The sequence below is a fragment of the Staurois parvus genome, unplaced genomic scaffold (genome assembly GCF_062004578.1).
Source record: "Staurois parvus isolate SC_StPar_1 unplaced genomic scaffold, SC_StPar_1.0 ptg000601l, whole genome shotgun sequence".
Classification (NCBI taxonomy): Eukaryota; Metazoa; Chordata; class Amphibia; order Anura; family Ranidae; genus Staurois; species Staurois parvus.
In genome coordinates, this window is record NW_028318397.1 from 591,852 (window position 1) to 616,275 (window position 24,424).

Consider the following 24,424-nt stretch of genomic DNA (forward strand, 5'->3'; position numbering starts at 1 on the left):
TTCCCCAGGGCGCGGAGTCTAAGCCCCAGTCTGCTTGTTCACCAGAGCCCCTGATGGTGGGGATGGACTTGGAGTAGGCTGAGACCAGGTCGCGGCCCCCGGGTACACCCAACTGTAGTAAAGAGGACCGCTAGTGGAACGTAGCTGGGTAAGAGCCTGATGTGAAGAGGCAGGGAAGACCTGAGCGTAAACGGATAGATCCGTGCAGGATGGATGGATGCGGACGCACCGTGAAGCAAGTAGCAGAGTCAGACAGGCCGGGTCGGTAACCGTGGAGGCACAACAGAATCAGAGCAGCAGGCAAAGGATAGTCGGCTCACAGGCCAAGTTCAGCAACAGGAGGTCAGACGATCAGGAGCAGGCAGAAGAGTGGTCCAGAGGCAAGCCAGGGGTCAGGGCAGGAGAAGGTCAGCAGAAATCAGGAGCAGGCTGGGTTAGGCAACAAAGGTACACACACAGGATCAGAACACAAGCAGAGGATAGAGACCATACGGCAACTTGGACATTGCAATGGCCAGTCTAAATAGCCCGCTCTGCGTGGTCATTGGTGCCAGGTGCGTGCCCGTGTGCGCGAGTGCGCATGCGCGGCCGTGAATGTTGCCACGGGCGTCTATGTCCTAGCGCCCACACGCTTGTCTGCATCGGGATTCCGCGCATGCGCAGATCTGTGCGCCGCGTCGAAGCTCTCGATCCCTGACAGTGTCAGAGTTCAGGGAAACCCGCGGAGAGCTCACCGTGCTGTTCATGAGTTGGACAGCGGTGTGTATCCTTCCCTCATGCCTTCAGCCCACCTCATCTCACAGGAGGTGCAGACTGAATGGGCCAAAGAGACAGAGGGAATAGCGCAGTCAGGAATCCAGGGGTCAGCTAGAGTCTGGGCATCCCCGGTAGTCTCAGTCCCCAAACAGGATCAGATGACTAGGCTTTTTGAGGGCCTTGGAAAACTGAGCACCAGCCCTGTGGTTGTGGCCTACCCCATGCCCAGGAGCCATGAGGTAATGAAGCATCCGGCAGGTGCCCCCTGTCTAACCATCATGGACCTGAGCAAAGGGTATGGGCCACCATCCCTAACCCAGGAGGCTCAGGACGACTCAGCCTTCACCACCCCATGTGGCTTGCCTGAATTCATGGGAAAGCTAGTTGGGGTTGAGAACGCACCAACCACCTCCCCAGGGCTCAGGAATGACCTACAATGTGGAGTGGAACTGTGTGCAGTGTTCGTACCAGTCTGGGAAGAGCAACTCGGGCGCCTGTCACTAGTCAGGAACAAACTGCCCGTGCCCAGTCCGACAGTTGAGAATGGTAACTGTCAGAAGGGCATGTCAGTGGTTCAGCTTTGGGAACCACCAATAGGAAGAGACCCCCAGAGGTCTGGGAATGGGGAAACTGAGGCAGTTATGGCCTGGCCTACTCCCCAGGCCAGAAAGCAGCTGGCTACGGTAAGACGCCTGGGTGCAACTATCATGGCTCAAATGGACCTGTGACTGACCTAGCAGACATGAAACTGACGGAACTGGTGTCCTGGATGCTAGCAGGTAAAGAGGACTGTTCATCTTGGACGAAGGTACCTGTGGACACATCTGGAAGGCGAGTTCCACAATTCGCCTGTCCAGTTCCGGCACACACAGGCAACACTACCTTTGGGTCAGATGTAGTCCTGAGCCGGAGGAAGGAGATGGGATAGGGAAATCTCATTCTCTACCTCGACAAGAAGCTACATCTCAATATGTTAGCATATGACACCCCTGAACAAAAGTGTTGTGTGAGCAGGTGGGCACCACGGCAGTTGCCACGATGTCCGGGTAGTCACAGCCGACTGATACTTACCCCTGACAACTCACTTGGTTGGCACAACAGTGTTGCTGGGGAGAACATCACCCTTCTCAGAAGGAACCTCGTTTTCCTGCAGTGCAATGGCACCATATCACCCCAAGGTGAACCTCTGGGCACAGTGCCTCTGTGCCCTGGTCAGGCAAACCAGTGGCAGGAGTCGGTTGCGTCAGGAGGGAAATTGCAGTTCCCTCCCATGCAACCACCTGAGGAGGGAGGTGTAGCAATCATGCACACAGAGACGGATACGAACCTCCATTTTGGCAAAGCACCGTCCATCTTGTACAATCAAATTTCTCTTTCCCTCTTTCCTCAAATCATCCCCCCTCCCTCTCTGTTGAGTGACATGTGGTCTGTTTGATGCAGAGTTCAAAAAGGTATTGAAACCCAGTGGGAGGGCGTCCTGGCTATAAAACCTCACCAGCTAGGTGCCCCCTATCTGGTAGCTGTGCAATCTGGGATATCGTAAAAGTCCCTCACTGAACTTACTTTTAAAAACTCACTTTTTCATATAAGTTGATATCTTCACGTAGGACATAATTACCTAAACATGGAGCCCATATTTGGACGGCTCAATTTGAGACCATTCTCCTGGTATGTTGCACCCCTTATCTGACACATGTAAGAGAGCAGAAAATTATATCTCCTGAACCATTCAAGTAGATATTAATATTATTATTATTATACAGGATTTATATAGCGCCAACAGTTTGCTCAGCGCTTTACAATATAACGGGAGACAATACAGTAACAATACAGTTCAATACAAGAGGGACTTGAGGGTCCTGCTCCTTGGAGTTTACAATCTAGAAGGGAGGGGCTAGTGGTACAAAAGGTAGTAACTGTGGGGGATGGGCTGGTTGGAAGAGTAGAAGATTCCAGTATTAGCTGAGGCAAGATAGGCTTCCCTGAAGAGATAGGTTTTCAGAGATCGCCTAAAAGTGAGCAGAGTAGGCAATAGTCTCATAAATTGGGGTAGAGAGTTCCAGAGGATGGGGGAAGCTCTGGAGAAGTCCTGGAGACAAGCATGGGAGGAGGAGACAAGGGAGCTAGAGATTAGGAGGTCTTGCGAGGAGCGGAGAGTACGGTTTGGGTGATATTTAGAGAAAAGATTGGTGATGTAATTTGGGGCAGAGTTATAAATGGCTTTATACGTTATTGTTAGTGTTTTGAATTTTATCCGTTGGGCAACGGGAAGCCAGTGGAGGGATTGGCAGAGAGGGGTGGCAGATACAGAACAGTTAGTAAGGTGGATGAGTCTGGCAGCAGCATTCATGATAGACTGAAGAGGGGATAGCCTGCGATTAGGTAGGCCAATGAGGAGGGAGTTACAATAGCCAAGGCGAGATATAACAAGGGAGTGAATAAGTTGCTTAGTGGTTTCCGAGGTTAGGAACGGTCATATCTTGGAGATGTTGCGGAGGTGAAGTCTACAAGATTTGGAAAGTGATTGGATTTGGGGCTGAAAGGACAGATGGGATGTCTAGGGTTACACCTAGTACCCTGGCATGAGGCGAGGGACTGATGATTGTGTTATTGATCTTGATGGAGAAGTCAGGGGAGGGGGCACGGGCTGGAGGGAATACTAAGAGTTTTGATTTTGAAAGATTGAGTTTGAGGAAGAGGAGTGACATCCATGCCGATATGTCACTTAGTAGGTTAGTAATGTGAGTAGAGACTGAAGGGGTGAGGTGAGGGGTAGAAAGATAGATTTGTGTGTCATCAGCATAGAGATGGTACTTAAAGCCGTGGGAGTTTATCAAGTGACCAAGGGAGGAGGTGTAGATGGAGAAGAGAAGGGGTCCAAGGACAGAACCTTGAGGGACCCCTACAGAAAGAGGGAGTGAAGAGGAGGAGGCAGAGTTATAGGTAACACTGAAACAGCGCTGCGATAGATAGGAGGAGAACCAGGAGAGAGCAGAGTCTCTGAGGCCAAGAGAGTGGAGTTTTTTTAGGAGGAGGGGGTGGTCAACCGTATCAAAAGCCGCAGAGAGGTCAAGTAGTAAGAGTACGGAGTAGTGGCCATTGGTCTTAGCAGTTAGTAGATCATTTGTGAGTTTTAGTAGGGCAGTTTCAGTGGAGTGTAGAGAGCAAAACTTAGACTGTAAAGGGTCAAGAAGGTTGTTGTCGGTGAGGTGGCTGCTCAGGCGATTGTAGACTAAGCGTTCTAGGAGTTTAGAGGTAAATGGCAGCAGGGAGATGGGTCTTAAGTTGTTCAGATCGGTGGGGTACAGGGAGGGCTTTTTAAGTATGGGAGTGATGTGCGCATGCTTTAGAGGGGAGGGGAAGGCACCAGTAGAGAGGGAAAGATTGAAGATGTGAGTGAGGGAGCATAGGATGGAAGAAGAGGGTGACTGTAGTAGTTGTGAGGGGACAGGATCCAGGGGGCAGGTAGTGAGACAGGCTTCTGAGAAAACCTTAGTGACCTCTTCGGTAGTGGCGAGGTCAAAAGAGGAAAGTGTTGAGGGAGGTTTAGTATAAGGTATGACATGTTTCTTCTCTAACCATTCCGCAGATGCGGCTGAGTATTAATATACTAGTGCCCAGGCTGGAAAATGCCCCGAGAATGAGTTATGAATCATAATAGCAGCTATGAGAGTTTCTAGTCATAACTTAGGCCTCCACCTACACTTCCCTCCCCAAAGGAGACGATTGGTTTCACTGCTCTAGGGAGACACCCTGCTGAGATCCTAGAAAAAGGCTATGTGTGGAGAGAGAAAGAAGAGTCTTCTGTTTAACATCGAAACTGACAGTGAGAGACAAGAAATCCTTTTTGAGCTCATAAGACTTGAAACTGCTTAAACCAAGGCTGATTGGCAAGTACTTTAACCCTTTAAACTCCTTTCTGTTTTCTCTTTGCTGTGCTATTGTTCTCTGTATATTTATATATATATATTGGCTACATCTTGTTCTGTAAATATTTTTATTGCACCCTTTTGACCTTTTAGTAATAAATCTTATTTTCTGAAAGTGTTGAACTGTTTCTAACGCCTTTCATGCAAACTACGAATTCCTACCGCTGAAGAGCGCTACTGTGTGTGTTTAACCCTCTGTATAACCTGCCTGCGGTGACAGTGGTATACAGACGATTATTTCAACCATCATAGTGTTATTGCTAATATTGCTGAGTTTCCTCTTTCTCTGTATAAAAAGGAGGTGGTGGCAGTGTGAAGGGTTAATTGCGTAATTAACCTGACCCAGTAACAATCGCTCTCAGGCTGCCGGTACATCAATTTGTGGTCCAGTGAGCTGGAAAATCTTTGTGCAGGGTGCAGCTGGGCGTGGCATTGTTACGCACGTGACATCGTGGTTTTAGATTGGCTAGTCCTTCGGTCACGAGTTTGGTGAGAAGGGCGGGGGTCTGACGCCACTATCATCACAACAACTAGTTCTTTTTCTGTAAGTTTCTCATTGGCTTGGTGTCTAGGGATTCCCGGAATACGTATTTTTGTTTGATCGTATATGTATTTTTAGGCACCTTGAGGCTTCTTTTTGGAAGTTTTGCGAAACGTTTTACTATGTGAATGGATCCTAATGTTTTGATTATACTACTGAGTTTGCTCCAAAATTAATTTGTAAACTGTGTATTACATGACATGATAATAAGCTATGCTTTCTTGTAGATCATTCTTGTTCATATGTTCTGCATTTTCTTTCTAAATAAAAGCCAATTGTTTAAAAAAAAATGTTTTTTACCTTTAATTCAGGGAATGTATTAAGGCAAAATTAGTCTTTAGAACCACCTTAAAATGATTCTAGTATCTGCTGGAGAAAAGCAGAATAACAGTTTTTGATGGGATGATCCATTTAACTAAGCTATCATCTGGAAAAAGAATAATAACCATTGTACCATATTTTATTTTTAGATATGGCTATATCTTAAATGTAAATGACCATATGCATTACATCATTCATGGCAAGTCTGCTTCACCATAGAGCATTTGATCATACCTTCCCTTCTTGTCTTTACAATTAACAATGTTTCCACCTATAGATCCAAGGAGCAGTGCTGCACAGCTTTCATGATTATTTATCCTGAAATAAAGAAAATATGTATAATATATCAATTGGCATAATTAACTGCATTAACTAGCATTTTCAGAAGGAAAAGTCAGCAATGCCAGAGACAAGGGTTCTTTTTAGGCTTAATATTCAGGAAAACAACGGGACCTGATGGTTTTTCAAATCAACACTATAAGAAATGTGAGCACAAAACACTGCCTCACTTAAAAATGATTATAAAACCTCTTTTGGAAAGGTTAGTCCACCTTTCTAGAGTTTCTCTTGGTCTTAAGGCATCAAAGCCAAAACGTATGCAGTGCATCACTGCAATACTTACACATTTCCCTGTATTTTAGCCTTTTGAAGACCCAGTGAGCACAGAAAAATACGTTAATCTGTCAGGCACGCACTCAGTTCTAAAGCCCTGTTGTGGATTGACAACACATAGGGGTTGATTTACTAACACTGCAGAATGCAAAATCTAGTGCAGCTCTGCATAGAAACCAATCAGCTTCCATGTTTTTTTTTTTCAAAGCTTAATTGAACTAACTGAAGTTAGAAGCAGATTGGCTACCATGCTGCACTAGATTTTGCACTCTGCAGTTTTAATAAAATCAAACTCATGGCATGTTGTCAGTCCCATCCAGTGCCTACTCAACTTCTCAACCTCTCCATCTCCCAGATCTCTACAACATAAAGGCTAATTATTTGTAGTCCAAGCGTTACGGTTACATAAATAATATTTTGTGGAGAAAATAGGAGATTTAAAATACGTACACTGCACAGTGTAGAGGCGAAAATAGATTTCCACTGATATTACGGAAAGGCTTCTGTTCCAAAAGCACCTCTAAACAATTTTCATTGCCTGCAGAAACACAGTATTAATAGGGCAGGATTTTGTTATACATTAAAGCACAAACATATCAGTGTTACATAAATAGCAGTCTGTGAATACTGAGCTGTTTGAGATGTTTAACTTACCCTTATATGATGACCAATGCAAAAGTGTATACCCATAATTATCTTTGAAGCTGTAGTCTTCTTCCGAAAGTGCAATCTGAAGCAATTCACTAAGCAGTGTAGAATGTCCCTGAGAAGCTGCATAATGAAGCGGTGTCCGTCCTTTCATATCCGTACATAAAACCGATGCTTCCTGATCCAGTAACATCTGAATGCATTCTTCATGGCCTGTCATTACCTAAGAATAAATGTGAGAATCATGTTTTGATTGGGGTACACTGCAAAATCAGATCAGGAAACATTCACACACAAGATATTTAAATATTTTTAATGTATCATCATGGAGGTTTTTAAAAATTATTTTTATTGTTAAGTGCTGGAGCTGACAGGGGAGAGATCTGTATTGTTTACATACAGACCTCTCCCCCGTCAGTGTTCCTCGGCGATCGACAGCCGTAGCTGCCAATGGCGCACCCCCTACCCGGAAATACAAAATCACGTATATATACATATATATATATATGTGATTTTGCTCTGCCCTTCCGCCCCGTAGCAGTAGTTCTGCTATAGGGTGGTCGGGAAGCAGTTATTTGTTCATAATGTTTTGAAAAAACACAAAAAACTTACCCCTCTGTGCAAAGCTGTACATCCATATATATCTGTTGCATCTACTGATGCTTCTTTTTCAAGTAATAAGGAGACAGCATCTATGTGCCCATATTCTACCGCGAGCATCAAAGGTGTTCTGTTGGTTAAAAAAAAAATACAGAAGGCAGAACAAAACTCTTAATCTCCCACCTTACATTTTAAAATGTAAACATAGATACACTCAAACATCTATAGGTACCCAAATGATAGTCTAAATCAAAATACTCGGCATGTAGAACAGTAACAAGTTCCCCAAGTTCAACTAATAAATGGTACTAAGATACAGAGGGGTTTAATAAACAGGAGATTAAAAGGTGCTCTCCCATAATTCCATGCTTTCCAGATGTATTTGACAGATTTAACAGGTAGAGAAGAGGCAATATGTCACCTCAGCACCTGTTTTAACTCTATAATGCCTGTACCACCACACCACATTTACTTGAGTTGTGTATGATGACTGTACTTCCAGCCAAATGTGACAGGGAGTATCAATTTTGCAACAGCCACAAAGCATTACAGTTGCAGCATGTGTACATCTCCATCCAGCTGCCTTTGCAGCTTAAGGGCGGCGGTTGGGGGGCAGTAAGAATGTGGCTGATTTATTCCCCTCTGACCGCAAGTGTAAACAAGCCCTAAGGCCTAAGCTTGTAAAAGGGCAATGAGAACACCAAGCTCTTAGTATGCTCTTACAAAGCAGCAGCGAAGATGTTACCAAACTTCATGCAGCTTTCTTCCTTTAGCAACCATAGCCATGATTAACAAGACAAACTGCAGAAAACAATTAACGCTATATCCTTTAAAAAAAAAGCTATGCTTGACTTCTGTTCTGCCACTTTTGGAATGGAAATGGACATGCATGTGATACATTGTGCCTCTGTTGCACCTCCCAGCACCTATTTCCCTGGTCATTGTATTTCCCTACAACCTACCTTACCTCCCAAGTCAAAGACCCCTTTCCTCCGCAGTCATGGCATCTTCAAGTTTAAACCTTCTCCTCATACTACCTCCCTCCCCTCTTTGGGCTCAGGGCCTCCTACCTACCTCACCCCTGCTGGTCAGAGGATGTCCTGTTTAACCATGTCCCCTCTTTAATTCACTTTCTGTGCCACACACCTCGCCCCACTGGGCACATTCGAGCAGAGAGGGCACCCGCACCCACATAAATCTGTGAATTCTTGCCACAGGAATGTCCCTAATTGAATTTATGAATGTAGTCTAAGGTTACTAGCCAGCTGGCAGGACATTTGAAATACAGAAGCACACATACATTACACAGATAAATAATTATATAGTAAATTATTCATATGTCCGTTATTATTCAAAGAGTGTTTTTGCCAATAAGAGGCACTTCATGAGATTGAACAACTAATGGGCGATATGGCAAAATACAGTTGTGACCAAAATTATTCAACCCCCACTGAAATTGAGTGTTTTGGCCAGTTTGACATTGCTTTTGATCATTCAGTCATCTTGCTTACATTTACATTAAAGAGGCACTTGTAGGTCAGACAAATATAACATAACAGTTATAATGAAATAACCACAAATGTCTTTTCTGTGCTCACAGCATTATCAGTTTTATTCAACCCCCAAGTGACATTCAATCTTAGTACTTAGTACAGCATCCTTTTACAGTTATAACAGCTTTTAAACGTGAAGCATAGCTTGACACAAGTGTCTTGCAGCGATCTACGGGTATCTTCGCCCATTCTTCATGGGCAAAGGCCTCCAGTTCAGTCACATTCTTAGGCTTGCGCACTGCAACTGCTTTCTTTAAGTCCCACCAGAGGTTCTCAATCGGATTTAAGTCTGGTGACTGCGATGGCCACTCCAAAATGTTCCAGCCTTTCCTCTGCAACCATGCTCTAGTGGACTTGGAGGTATGCTTGGGATCATTGTCCTGTTGAAAGGTCCAACGTCTCCCAAGCCTCAGGTGTGTGACGGACTGCATCACGTTTCCATCCAATATCTCCTGGTACTGAAGAGAATTCATGGTACCTTGCACACGCTGAAGCTTCCCTGTACCTGCAGAAGCAAAACAGCCCCAAAGCATGATTGACCCTCCACCATGCTTCACAGTAGGCAAGGTGTTCTTTTCATCATAGGCCTTGTTCTTCCTCCTCCAAACATAGCGTTGATCCATGGGCCCAAACAGTTCTAATTTTGTTTCATCAGTCCACAGAACACTATCCCACAACTTTTGTGGTTTGTCCACATGGCTTTTGGCATACTGCAGTCGACTCTTCTTATTCTTTGGAGACAGCAAGGGGGTACGCCTGGGAGTTCTGGCACGGAGGCCTTCATTACGCAGTGTGCGTCTTATTGTCTGGGCTGAAACTTCTGTACCCACATCTGACAAATCTTTTCTCAGTTCCTCAGCAGTCACACGGGGACTTCTCTCCACTCTACGCTTCAGGTAGCGCACAGCAGTCGAAGTCAGCATCTTCTTTCTGCCACGACCAGGTAGCGTTTCAACAGTGCCCTTTGCCTTGAATTTGCGAATGATGCTTCCTAAGGTGTCTCTTGGTATGTTTAACATCTTTGCAATCTTCTTATAGCCATTGCCCTTCCTGTGAAGAGAAATCACCTCTTCTCTTGTCTTCCTGGACCATTCTCTTGCCTTCACCATGTTTGTAACCACACCAGTAAATGTCTAGAAGGAGCTGAGTATCACAGTCATTTTAAAGCTGCCTAATTGGTGCTTATTATGCTTGATTGCTGCTCGGTGACATCCACAGGTGTTTTCAATACCTGATGGAAAGCACCTGTATGAACCTCTGTTCTTCAGAGTGGTAGTCTTTAAGGGGTTGAATAATTGTGGCAATGAAGAAACCACATAAGAACCATTTACTACTGTATTACATAAACAATTGATGTCATTTTAGTTGCATTTGGGTAGTTACAACGTCCTTGTAGGATTTGATTCTGAATACAATTCCAAATGTACACTATAGTCCCTAAACCCCTTTACAGCATTGGGGGTTGAATAATTTTGGTCACAACTGTACAAACTAAAGGGCTTGGATAAAAATGAAAGTGCTAATCAAGCTATGTAAAACGTAATGCTTACTGTTTCTTTTCATCCACCACATTTACAACTTCATTCTGTTCAGCTATTTCAAGTAATAAACGTAAACATGACGTATGTCCATTTATAACTGGCGAAAAACAAAACATACAGATATTATTCTGAATATTATTTACATGGAAATTCTACACATATATGCACTTTTAAGAGAATGGTAACAAGGTGACCATAACTACATGACCATATGCTTTAATATCCATGTGGTGCTGAGCTAATGTTTCTTATGGCTATATATGACTTTGACAAAAAGAATTATGAAAAAAAAATTTCAAATGAAACCTGAAGTTCTTCCTGGTTCTCACAGCAAAATTAAGCAAGAGTAAAACATTGTGCTTGATAAATGCTCTGCTCACCACTTGAAATTCTTGCAACTAATGGTGACAGGATGGAAGTGACTTATCTCTCACAGACCACCACCCCAGAAATCCAGCATTTTTCTTTTAACCTATAAGATGGCAATCGCTCCGGACCCCTTACTCTGTATACTGGAGCCAACAGACGAGGAGGAATACTCCCAGAAATTGTCTTCTCTTTTCATAGGCTTTTATTTTTGGCCCGAAAGCTCATAATCCTTCTTCTCTTAGTTAAAACCACATTACTTATAGGGGATGCTCGAAAAAATGTAACAAACTTTGAAATCCATGGCTAACTGTCACTGAACTGCACGCTTTGTCCTTTATCACTAACCAACCACTTAAACAATGATGATAAGTATCAAATTTTACAGAGACTGAAGAAAGAAATTGAGTCGGTATTCCCATAAGGTTATGAGTTGATTTGGCTGCAAACAATAATAATGTAGGTATCACTGTGAAGCAACATATGCATACCTTGTAGTGGTCAACAGTTAATAGATAGATTTGTTAGTAACAAAAACATGTTATGTGCTGGTCATGTATGACCTCAAAAACAGATCTAAGTATTCTAACTGTGTTTATTAATCATCAAAACTTGTTTCCAGAATGTGTAAATCAAAAAAAGGTAGCGCTTACTAAATTAACTCAATTCAGTGATAATGATATAACAAATAAATCAAAACTTATTGTGATGGTGATACAACAAATAAATACAAACTTATTGTGAAAAATTATATATAAATCTTCATAAAAATTACAATAAGAGTACTTCAAAAAATGTCTCTGATGTCTCTCAATTCAAATAATACGAAGTGAAAAATCCATTACCAATGTGCAGAAATCCTTCACCAATAGAAATGAATAAACTCACGAGAGCAAGTTGCTAGTAATGTTATAAACTAGCAAATTGCGTATTTTCTCTGGGAGCAATGGTCTGTAGATTGGTAACCAACAGCAAAAAGACTCTTCAATTTTATCCAAATCTTCATATAATATATAGGCTATAGAAGGTTTCCTGCACATTGGAATATAATTGAATTGAGTCAGATGCTTTGAGAGAATGCAAAAACATGGAAGGGGATAAAGAAGCAGCAGAAAAAAAAAGGGGGGGGGTAACATAAAAAGAGGAAAAAAAGCTAAGACTTTTTACTCAATGCAGCATCATCCATCAATAGGACACACTTCATAAGGGCAATTACTTTTTACACAGCACATGTACAAAAACTGTTCAGCTTTAAGATGCCTGCAATGAAAGATGTCAGATTTCTTCCAGTTGATAACTAATAATGAAAGTAAGTCCAGGAAACAGGTCAAGTGACTTTGCACCCCTGTATGTGAAAAATTGTCCAAACAATGAATATAATGGGGGTGATATCTCAGTAGAAAATACAGAGCAGTGAAAGCCAGCCATTAGTTCACCCAAATTTTACTTTTCCTGCTAATGCAGGAATTAACATATTCCATTACCAAGATTACCACCTGTAACAATCAGATTCCCAATTAACATTCACAGGACTGTATGTATTCTATGCAAGAGGAATTGTAGGACAATCAGGAAGGACTTTTAAAAATAAAGTGAGGACCACATGTGCACTCACATGTGTTACAAGTTAAAAAACACATTAAACATGTTGAAATTTGAATCCACAGTATAGTTTTTCAATATTGCTGAATATGTGCTGTATATTGCTTTATATTATATTATTTTGCTTTAAGCGTCGTAACGTCAGAGCCCCTCCCCTAGGGGAGTGGCTTTGACGTCACGACGTTTAAAGCAATATACACCAAGTATACAGCAATATTGAAAAACTATACTGTGGATTCACATTTCAACATTTTAATGCATTTTTAACTTGTAACACATGTGAGCGCACTACTTTATTTAATAAATTAATTTTAAAGAGGATTAGGCACTATATTTCTTTATTACATTTCATGACTATTACACCTATGGAGAAAAATCCCTAAGGAAGCAAGGAGATCACCTAGTGGGAAGAGGGACATTTCCGTCCATCCATTCGGCTCCAGGAAAATCCATAAGGAAGCGAGGGGACCCCCTGCTTGGAAGAGGGAACACTCCGTCAATCCATCTATCCATCCCAAGGAAAGAGGGATAATCCTATCCCTATACCACTAAATCCAATCAAAGGTACACAATTTTTTCATGACCTCACTTAACGGTTTGATCATATAAACCAGGTGAGAGCACAACCAGTGAAAGTGTATAATACTTTTTATGATTGGTGGACTGCACGGTTATTATTTTGTACACAGCACTAGAAGAAGTGTCAAAGACACGGACTTAATAAGCACGTTTGCAGCAGTAATATAATTGCAGTGATATTGATATATATTCTTTTGATGCTGGACTAATATTTATTTAATATTTATTTATTCACAATTTTATTATTGCAATTGGTAGTGGAGTGCGACACCATCTCTGATCGTATTCTCTATGACACAATGGTATGAGTATGTGTAGAGTGTAAGCAAACCACATTTTTTCACAGTTTTTACACACAATTTTATTTTCATTTTCCAAGTGTATTGGTTTTACAACAATTTTAGTATAATTTACAATATTTAAATATTTATTAACACCAAGTATACACCATAGTAGCTAACAAGACCCCACACTTTAGTATTTATACTGCATGTACATATGTAGCACTACCCTCTTAGGAGTCCCTAAAGATTTGGGTCCCCCTAAAGTCCTTCACAACCAGGCAACATGCATTTCCTTCAGACCTTGCACTCCAGAGACAGTAAACAGTCCTTGTTTTTTTGGATTTTATTAGGATGGGGATGGTGGGTACATGGGATGCCCAAGGAACTATAAAACTGAGGACAACTTCCTGGAACTATGTACAAGTAGTCAGAAAGGGTTTTCTCTTCTCAGAGAGCTAGCCAGCTTCTCCTTGTGTACCTCCTCAGACCCCAGATGAAATCTGCTCTTCACCAGCTGCCCGAGGGAATTCCTGGCCAAAAGGTCCCAGAAGCTGCCACCTTAAATAAAAGCAGTCCCAGATGGGGGTTAGTCAGGTTTCCCCCTTATCCAGCCAAGGGGATGTGGGGTTACTCACTCAAGTCTTTCCAGCAAGCTTGTGGGTTGTGGCTGCCTTCAGGCCTTAAGCTTGGCAGGCTCCTTACCTGCTTTCCAGGCTGTCCTCTCTTAGGGATTAATGAGATTGAGAGATCCTCCCTTGCAGCTCCTCCACCTGTAGGCAGGCCCTTCTGGACCCCCTCTCAGGCTCCACACTTCATCCTGCTCACTCCATCTTCCACCTGAACTCTCCTGCTACTGAACAGGCTGAGTCTCCTGCTTTGGGATTGGCCAGGATCCCTTGAGAGTGCACACCAGCTCCTCTTCACCCCCACCCATTGAATTCTAGAGACTTCTACAAGTCTCTAGATCGGGGGGAGGTTTCATGAGTAAGAAAATATTTTCTTTACACAAGAAAGTTGAAGGCTACAAGAAGATCAGCAAAGCATTACTTATCAGTCAGAATACTGTAGCAAAAGTGATACAAAAATTTAACAAAGATGGAACTGCAACCATCTTACAAAGACATCCAGGCCATTCACGGAAGTTAAGATCTCGACAGGAACGTCTTCTGATGAGAAGGGTTGAAGAAAATCGCCATGCAAGTTCACTGCAGTTAGCTAAAGAAGTAGAAAGCCAAACTGGGGTGATTGTTTCCCGTGACACAATACAGCATACACTGCAGAGAAATGGCATGCATGGGTGTCATCCACGAAGGAAGCTTCTCCTAAAGCCCATGCACAAAAAAGCCCACCTAGAATTTTCCAGGGCCCATCGTGAAAAAAGAAGAAGACTGCTAGGACTCTGTACTCTGGAGTGTTGAGGACAAGATAAATGTTTTTGGAACTGATAGCTTTTAAAACTGTATGGCATCGCAAAGTTGGGGAGTACAAAGAAAAATGCATGGTGTCTACAGTGACACATGGTGGTGGCAGTGTCCTTCTGTGGGGCTGCATGAGTGCTGCTTGTGTCGGGGAGCTGCATTTCATTGATGCTATCATGAATTCACAGATGTACTGCTCTATATTGAGAGAGAAGATGCTACCATCACTCAATGCCCTTGGTCATTGTGCACTTTTCCAACATGACAAAACACACATCTAAGGTCACTGTTGCATTTCTGAAGAACAGACTGAAAGTGATTCAGTGGCCAAGTATGTCTCCTGATCTGAATCCAATTGAACACCTATGGGAAATTCTGAAGAGACAAGTTGAGCATCACTCTCCATCCGGCATCCAGGCTCTAAAAGAAGTCGTTCTTGAAGAATGGAAAAAGATAGATGTTGCAATCTGTCGCTAACTTGTTCATTCCATGCCTAGAAGACTTGGTGCTGTCCTTACAAATCATGGAGGTCATACAAATTACTAGATGTAGTAGTTTTTGTTGTGGGGTGTATTTATATTTGCATCAACTAATTTGAGTAAAACTGAAGATTTTGTAATCTAAGTTATATTATTCACCTTACTTTCATGTAATGAGCTAAACAAATGTTCTATAAAACTCAGTTTTGTCAACCGTTTGGAAATTGTTCTTGTGTTCATTGACATATTGATTCAAATCTTACTTTTCCAAAAGGGTGTACTCATTTATGCTAAACACTGTATATAGTTATATTAGGTTATTATGTTTACAGCCACATTACAAAAATACAATAAAAGAATCCCCACAACCTAGCTTGTGTTTTTTGTCTCCCTGTGTAAGAATGAGGGTTTGAGGTTTTTTTTTAATGAAATGCCTTTTTGTAACCCAGCTACAGTAATACCTCGGTTTACGAATTTAAGTAGTTCTGCAGGACTTTTCATATAGCGAAAAATTCGTAAACCGAAACCCTGTTTCCCATAGGAATGCATTGAAAACCAATTAATCAGTTCCGTAGATCAGAAAAAAGCGCTACTTTTATTTTATCAAATCATGCTGTATTTTAGTAGTGACAGCCATGTGTTAATGTTTCAGCTGTCAGCGGGTTCCCCACTGATAGCTGAATGTAAAAGAATTACCGGCAATTAAAAAATAATTTAAAAAACAGCGTGGGGTCCCCCCTCCCATCCATACCAAGCCCTTTGGGTTTGGTATGGAATTTGAGGGGAACTCCCACGCTAAAATAAAAAAAAAATGGTGTGGTGGTCCCCCCCCAAAATCCATACCATTCCATTATCTGAGCATGCAGCCCAGCAGGTCAGGAAAGGGGGGGGGGTGCGAGCACCCCTCCTGAACCATACCAGGCCACATGCTCTCAAAATGGGGGGGTGCTTTGGGGCAGGGGGCCCCCCCAAAGCACCTTGTCCCCATGTTGATGGGGGCAAGGGCCTCTTCCCCACAACCCTGGTCACATGGGGTGGAGCCACATGCGTGATGTCCCTGGGTGGCCCCACCCCTTAAATGTTTATGAACTGTCAAACCACAGCAGCAGGCAGAAGGCTGGAAGCCATCATCGGAAGTGGAGCCTTTTTTTTAAATTCTTTTTTCGGGTAGGCGGCAGCGGCGGTGAAGGCGGGCATCGTGATTGACGTTGGATCTACTGCGGGGGACATTCTTTTAGTTTTTTTCTTAATAAAGGACTTGTCAAAGACTGTGTCCTGTCTTTTTTCAAACTACACTTTGTTTTTTTGTGAATGAGTAGGGTTACAATGTACCCCAACTCATTCACAAGGGGGCTTCCAGATTCCAATAAGCCCCCTGCCTGCAGACCCCCACAACCACTGGCCAGGGACAAGGTGCTTTGGTGGGCCCCAATGCACCCCCCCATGTTGAGGGCATGTGTCCTGGTATGGTTTAGGAGGGGGGGTGCGAGCCCCTTTCCTGACCTGCCAGGCTGCATGCTCAGATAAGGGTCTGGGGGGATCCCAACGCCATTTTTTTTAAAATTGTGATATGGGAGTTCCCCTCAGAATCCATATCAGATCTGAAGAGGGGACCACACGCCTTTTTTTTAATTTATTATGGTGCCGGTTTTTAAATGTAATTACCGCTTTTTTTTCTTCACTATAGTTCAGAAATTAAGCTGTCACTTTCCCTCTAGCTAAAAGAAAGAAAGTTTTCTTTTAGTTTATTTCCTGAGTTAAGAGAAACAATGTTTCCTTTTAGTTTCTTAAAAGAACCAAAGTTTCCGTTAACTCTGGGGAAAGTGTCAGCTAATTCTGTGAGCTATAGTAAAGAAAAAAAAAAAGCCGGGAATTGCAGTTAAAAATCAGCACTGACATACACTTCGTAATGCAAAAAAATTCATAAAAGATTTGCAAACCGAGGCATTATTTTCAATGGATTTTTATTCGTAAACTGAAAATTATGTTAACCGAGGCGTTTGTAAACCGAGGTATCACTGTATATCGTTATATTAAAAGTGAAGTATGTTCTTTTTTTTTTAAATCACACTTACCTAAGAGGATGCAGCATTGATCTGATGCTGCACCTATCCCCCGCTGGCTCTTAGGTTGAGAACTGAGCATTCAAACATCGCTGATCACTCAGTTCTCCCTGCTGCTCTGAGAAGAGAGTGATGACTGTCAATCAGCACTGTCTGCCCTTCCCCAGTGCCCACTGGAGCGCTGGGCTGTGGAGGGGGCATGAGCAGCTGGCTCATTTTCCTAGCTGCTCGCTGAGAGGCTTAGCCAGATGCCGGTTCAGGCTCCAGGGTGGATCTCAACCATATGGTCACAATCCTTCCCCAGCTAAGTGATGTCACTGACAACGGACTTTAGGCTGCTGTTGGCTGAAAACGGGTCACAGTAGTGCAGAACAAACTGCTCTCCTGTGATCCATAAGAAAAGTACAGAAAACAAGCTTTGGCTGTACTTTTCCTTTAAGTAACTATGTTTAGAACCACATTACCAAGATATAATAAAAGAAACCTCATCAATAAATTTGGACAAAAGAAAAATCATGAAATAATGCAACTTCCAGGGCAGAGAAGTAGAGTCTAGAGAACAAGTGGGTATTTGAAATAAAAAAAACCTATCTGTTATATTTGAAAACAGCTGCCCACACGGCCGCATCCTTCATTCACAGACTTCCGTGAATGAATGAACTGCAAGTCCCGATAGCCTTAGAGGCTGTTGGCTTGTAGTTTTCAATGAACTACCATGGCACTGTGGAGCACCGTGGTAGTTCATTGAAGCTTCCTGTCAGAATATCTGCTTGCTCGTACATCCCGTCTGACAAGCAGATATTCTGACAGGTCTGCAGGAGACCTGCATGGTATCGGCGATCTACTGATCATTGGTGCAATGTACTCTAGGCTCCTACAGACAAAAATAATAAATGCACATTTTTGTCTAAAAGGTGAACTTATCCATTAAGACTAAGCCCTCCAGCGGCGTGCTGTCATCGCTGACGGGACTTCTATTTTCACTCGGTCCTTCTTCTGGGTTTGCGGGCTCTGACGGTTTGAATGGACAAGCCGCGATGGTGCCACTCCCATGCATGTGCGCAGGAGTCACTTTTTATGGCACACAGTTCTGACGGATTGGCACGGGCATGCAGTTCCTTCAGAGCACATGTGTCAGGAATGGACTAGCCAGCAATGGTGGGACTCGCCTGCCTTTTGATCTGCAGTACCAGGGCTGGCCAGCGGATGCTCCCAGCAATCAGAGACTCAACCCTGCAGCCAGCTAACACCTGGAACTGATTATGCTGGGGTATTTAAGGGATGGCCAGACTTGCAGACTCTGCCTTGGTGTTGTGTTTCTCTTGGGCCCTGTATCCTGTTCCTGCTCTCTGTTCCTGTCTGATTCTCTGCTACCTGTTCTGATCCCTGGCTTGTCTGACCATCCCTCTGCCTGACCCTCTGTACTACGCTGCCTGCTACCTGTTCTGATCCCTGGCTTGTGACCCTGACCATCCCTCTGCCTGACCCTCTGTACTACGCTGCTAGCTACCTGCTGAACCTGGCCTGTGACCCCGACCAATCTCCGCTTGCTCCACCTGTACCTACCTGCCCTATTGATATTGACCCGGCCTGCCTGATGACGCTTGCTTGTATGTACTGTTATCTGTGGGTGGTTGGTTGGTTTGTTTGCACTGTATTATGTTTAGTATTGCACTGCGTTTATGTTTGTATTGTTCGTGTTAATAAATTATATTGTTTATCACATATCTGAAGTCTGCGTTTCCCTGCGTCAGTCACACACCTCTGGTCACACCTGGGAGCCCTGACATTACACCAAGGCCAATCCTGACCAGAAGTGGCTGCACAGGGAAGCCATCTTGGCTTGTTGCTGGGAAGGATGGATCTGGATGAGGTTGTGTATTTATATCTGCTAGTGTTTGATGACAGGGAGTATGCTTATCAAACTCTGAAGGAGTATCCCAGGGATCAACTACTAGAATGTATACGGCTCGCTCATGTTCTAGTAGATCAGGGCACAGAGTTCTCTGAGGTGCAGCCATTGATTGAGGTTTGTGCTGAGTTGGTTTCATCTGGTTCCCCCGAATGCAGGGATGAATTTTTGCCACCATTTAGTGCAGACCAGGTAGAGTCCCTGGTGTGGTTATTAGAGGATGATGTGGGTTACTTTCTGGAGCGTTATTCCACATGTTCACCACAGACACTAAGAGATTGTATAAACGCAGTGCAGTCATTGACCAGACAGGCTTTGTGTAAGCTCAGCTTTGTTCAACCCATACTGCAGACATGGACAGACTTGTTGCACCCAGCCTCAGTCAGCTTACAAAAACCCAGTCCTGCTTCTAACTCTACTCCTGTATTCCCACCAGCTCCTCCAGTTACAGCCCAGTATACTTGGCTATCTACCGCATGTCAGTACCCTGTTCCCACTCGCTGCACCTATCCTGCCTTTAACCCTGTAAAAAAGCCCTCTGTAGCAACTGCTCCCTCTCCTGTTCCATCCTCCAGTTTTTCTCTGTCTCCAGCTGCTCCATTCGTTTGCAGACCTGCGTTTACTTGCAGTGCTCCAGTAGTTAAAACCAGAAAAAAGCGAAAATTCTTTCCAACCAATACCATCCTGCCAGTATCCAAACCGGTGAACCTGCCTTCCGTGACTCAGCCTGAAGCCTCTACTCAGCCTGAAGCCTCTACTCAGCCTGAAGCCTCTCTTCAGCCGGATGCCTCTCTTCAGCCGGATGCCTCTCTTCAGCCTGATGCCTCTCTTCAGCCGGATGCCTCTCTTCAGCCTGATGCCTCTCTTCAGCCTGATGCCTCTCTTCAGCCTGATGCCTCTACTCAGCCTGATGCCTCTACTCAGCCTGAAGCCTCTACTCAGCCTGAAGCCTCTACTCAGCCTAAAGCCTCTACTCAGCCTGAAGCCTCTACTCGGCCTGATGCCTGCATTCAGCCTGATGCCGCTACTCAGCATGATGAACTGATCCAGCCCGACGATCCTATTAGGCCAGTTGACTCGATGCCCGCTGTTGATCCAGATGATCCGGTACCTGATCCAGTGCCCGCTGTCGTGCCAATTGACTCAGAGCCCGCTGTCATACCTGGTGACCCGGTGCCCACTGCCTTGCCAGATGACGCGGTGCCCGCTGGCAAGCCAAATGACCTGATGCCTGGTGACCCAGTGCCCGCTGTCATACCTGGTGACCCGATGCCCGCTGTCGAGCCAGACAATCCGATACCAGATGACCCAGTGCCCACTGTCGTGCCTGTTGACTCGGAGCCCACTGTCTTGCCAGACGACTCGGTGCCCGCTGTTCCGCCAGTTGACTCGGTGCCCGCAGTCTTGCCAGACGACTCGGTGCCCGCAGTCTTGCCAGACGATTCGCTGCCCGCAGTCTTGCCAGACGACTCGGTGCCCGCAGTCTTGCCAGACGACTCGATGCCCGCTGTTCCGCCAGTTGACTCGGTGCCCGCAGTCTTGCCAGACGACTCGGTGCCCGCAGTCTTGCCAGACGACTCGGTGCCCGCAGTCTTGCCAGACGACTCGGTGCCCACTGTCGTGCCTGGTGACTCGGTGCCCACCGCTTCGTCTGGGGGCCCGAGACCTGTCGCTCCGCCTGGGGGTCCGGCGCCCGCCGCTCCGCCAGGGGGCCCGAGACCTGTCGCTCCACCTGGGGGTCCGGCGCCCGCCGCTCCGCCTGAGGGCCCGAGACCTGTCGCTCCACCTGGGGGTCCGGCGCCCGCCGCTCCGCCTGAGGGCCCGAGACCTGTCGCTCCATCTGGGGGTCCGGCGCCCGCCGCTCCGCCTGAGGGCCCGAGACCTGTCGCTCCACTTGGGGGTCCGGCGCCCGCCGCTCCGCCTGGGGGCCCGAGACCTGTCGCTCCATCTGGGGGTCCGGCGCCCGCCGCTCCGCCTGAGGGCCCGAGACCTGTCGCTCCGCCTGGGGGCCCGAGACCTGTCACTCCATCTGGGGGTCCGGCGCCCGCCGCTCCGCCTGAGGGCCCGAGACCTGTCGCTCCACTTGGGGGTCCGGCGCCCGCCGCTCTGCCTGGGGGCCCGAGACCTGTCACTCCATCTGGGGGTCCGGCGCCCGCCGCTCCGCCTGAGGGCCCGAGACCTGTCGCTCCGCCTGGGGGCCCGATGCCTGTCGCCCCTCCTGGGGGCCCGATGCCTGTCGCCCCTCCTGGGGGCCCGATGCCTGTCGCCCCTCCTGGGGGCTCGATGCCTGTCGCCCCTCCTGGGGGCCCGATGCCGGTCGCCCCGCCCGGGGGCCCGGTGCCTGCTGCTCCGCCCGGGGGCCCGCTGCCTGCTGCTCCGCCCGGGGGCCCGGTGCCTGCTGCTCCGCCTGGTAATCCGATGTGCCTCTGCCCGGAGTCCTGCCCGATGTGCCTCTGCCCGGAGTCCTGCCCGATGTGCCTCTGCCCGGAGTCCAGCCCGATGTGCCTCTGCCCGGAGTCCAGCCCGATGTGCCTCTGCCCGGAGTCCAGCCCGATGTGCCTCTGCCCGGAGTCCAGCCCGATGTGCCTCTGCCCGGAGTCCAGCCCGATGTGCCTCTGCCCGGAGTCCAGCCCGATGTGCCTCTGCCCGGAGTCCAGCCCGATGTGCCTCTGCCCGGAGTCCAGCCCGATGTGCCTCTGCCCGGAGTCCAGCCCGATGTGCCTCTGCCCGGAGTCCTGCCCGGTGTGCCCCTGCCCGGTGTGCCGCTGCCCGGAGTCCTGCCCGGTGTGCTGCTGCCCGGAGTCCTGCCCGGTGTGCCAGTCTTTGATATCCCGCCAGTTACCAGACCCGGGCGGTGGAACATTTTGCCCAGCTAGGACTGTTTGGAGCGTCCTGAGGCCGCTCCTTGAGGGGGGGTACTGTCAGGAATGGACTAGTAGCCAGCAATGGTGGGACTCGCCTGCCTTTTGATCTGCAGTACCAGGGCTGGCCAGCGGATGCTCCCAGCAATCAGAGACTCAACCCTGCAGCCAGCTAACACCTGGAACTGATTATGCTGGGGTATTTAAGGGATGGCCAGACTTGCAGACTCTGCCTTGGTGTTGTGATTCTCTTGGGCCCTGTATCCTGTTCCTGCTCTCTGTTCCTGTCTGATTCTCTGCTACCTGTTCTGATCCCTGGCTTGTCTGACCATCCCTCTGCCTGACCCTCTGTACTACGCTGCCTGCTACCTGTTCTGATCCCTGGCTTGTGACCCTGACCATCCCTCTGCCTGACCCTCTGTACTACGCTGCTAGCTACCTGCTGAACCTGGCCTGTGACCCCGACCAATCTCCGCTTGCTTGTATGTACTGTTATCTGTGGGTGGTTGGTTGGTTTGTTTGCACTGTATTATGTTTAGTATTGCACTGCGTTTATGTTTGTATTGTTAGTGTTAATAAATTATATTGTTTATCACATATCTGAAGTCTGCGTTTCCCTGCGTCAGTCACACACCTCTGGTCACACCTGGGAGCCCTGACAACATGTGCTCCTTTACAAGTAAATATCTCCAAAATGGTGCATGTTTAGGAGATATTTACTGTACCTACAGGTAAACCTTATTATAGGTAAGGTAAGTATATTACAGGTAAGTAGGTACAAGTGAAAAAACTGAGTTTACTACCACTTTAATAATTTTGTTCCTACCTCACTGTCTTCATTTTTATTCTCCTTCATGTGCTGTATCCTACTGTTTTCACAAGTTAGCTTGCAGTTCCTGCTTGTGTTTTCCTACCTCCTTGCTGCAGCTCTTTTTCTACCTCGATTATTTCACATGTGTGTCTTGGCTGTGCTCTCCTATTGGAGTCGCCTGCTATTCTGTGGGTTTTATTTCCATCCATTCCATTACTTCTTGGCCCTCCTACTAGTTTGCTTGTTTATATAAGACATGCTCAGAATAGCCCATGTTGCCTGAGCAAATGCATTCTTTGTACCGCTGTTTGCTTGCTACTTGTATATTCCATGTACCAATCATAGCTTTGTCCATCATCATTGATCTGATCTCAGCCTGTCTCCTGGATATCCTGTTGTCTCCTGCTGTTTGTACTCTGTACACATGAGTAATCGCCGCATTCACAGCTTGGCGTGCCTGAGGGCTGCGACCTGGTCCAGCTTGCTGCAAGTCCATCCCCACCTTCAGGGGCCTTGGTGAAGAAGCAGGCTGGGGGCTTAGACTTCAGGGCCTGGGGAACCCTGAGTTGGCGATCTACAAGGGCTCACTACCACAGACACTTGACAGCTGTAGCTATACACATCATACTTTTTTACCTATCTGATGTTCGTCTGTAGGATCTTCATGAATTCTGGATTAAAAACTTTCTACGATCTGCTGGATGTCATTTCGATCTTGTCACTGTCTTCTAATTCTGCTGACGCTGTGAGTAAGACATCTCATTCACTGGTCTAGTTAGAGATCCCACTTGCAATGCTTGGATTGGAGAGGCAGAACACAGGAAGTACATGGGCTGCTTTTGGTGGTATGTCATATTGATCCTCTGGTTTAAACACTTTCTGAGGCACTGCCCTAGAAAATGCTCGTAGATCTAAAGTCAGCGATTCATGTAGCCTCGAACCTCAAGGATCAGCATAAAAGCCAAGTAACTAGCATCATCAGAAGGAAGTCAGCAATGGCAGTCAAACATGTAATGTTACCGATTACCATGCATTGAAAATTATACTGTAAAATATTCATATTGCTTCATGAGCAGATTCCCTTTGAATGAACGCCCCAAAGGGTCATCTTTTTGAGTGCAGACTAGATATATATACTATATTTTTTTTTCTTTCATTTGGTTTTACCACAAACAACATATTACACTTATGCATGGTACAAAGCCAACATTCCAGTATTCTACAATGGTGTAATAAGTATACATCTTCAAAATTATTAGTCACATCTCAACATCTTGACTGAATATTAAATAACATCTGATCTGGTTACTGATTAATTGTAAGCAACTTGTTTTTAGTCTGGGAATGAGTAACTAGATAGGTAAAAATAACTGCATAAAGGCTGGGAAGGTAACAAACCGTATGTAAGAAGGAAGACAAAGAAGAGAAAAAAAACATGGGGGGGTGGGAGTGAGAAGACTGAGGGATTTTAGGGACTGTGGTCTGTCCTCCACTTCAGTATTTAGTGGCTTGTAGACCTGGTGAAAATGGCAATACTCTAGAGGTCTA

General features: G+C 45.7%; 1 protein-coding gene across 1 annotated transcript in view; it reads right to left on the reverse strand.

The window, feature by feature from the left end:
• The window catches only part of ANKRD44 (ankyrin repeat domain 44), a 350,654-nt gene that overhangs the window by 84,135 nt on the left and 242,095 nt on the right, over window positions 1-24,424 (reverse strand). The window contains exons 19-23 of the mRNA XM_089692691.1: window positions 10,511-10,598; window positions 7,420-7,537; window positions 6,814-7,030; window positions 6,610-6,697; window positions 5,782-5,865 (exon numbers count right to left, since the gene is read on the reverse strand). Of these exons, the coding sequence (XP_089548817.1) occupies window positions 5,782-5,865; window positions 6,610-6,697; window positions 6,814-7,030; window positions 7,420-7,537; window positions 10,511-10,598 (595 nt within the window). The remainder of the gene's footprint in view (window positions 1-5,781; window positions 5,866-6,609; window positions 6,698-6,813; window positions 7,031-7,419; window positions 7,538-10,510; window positions 10,599-24,424) is intronic.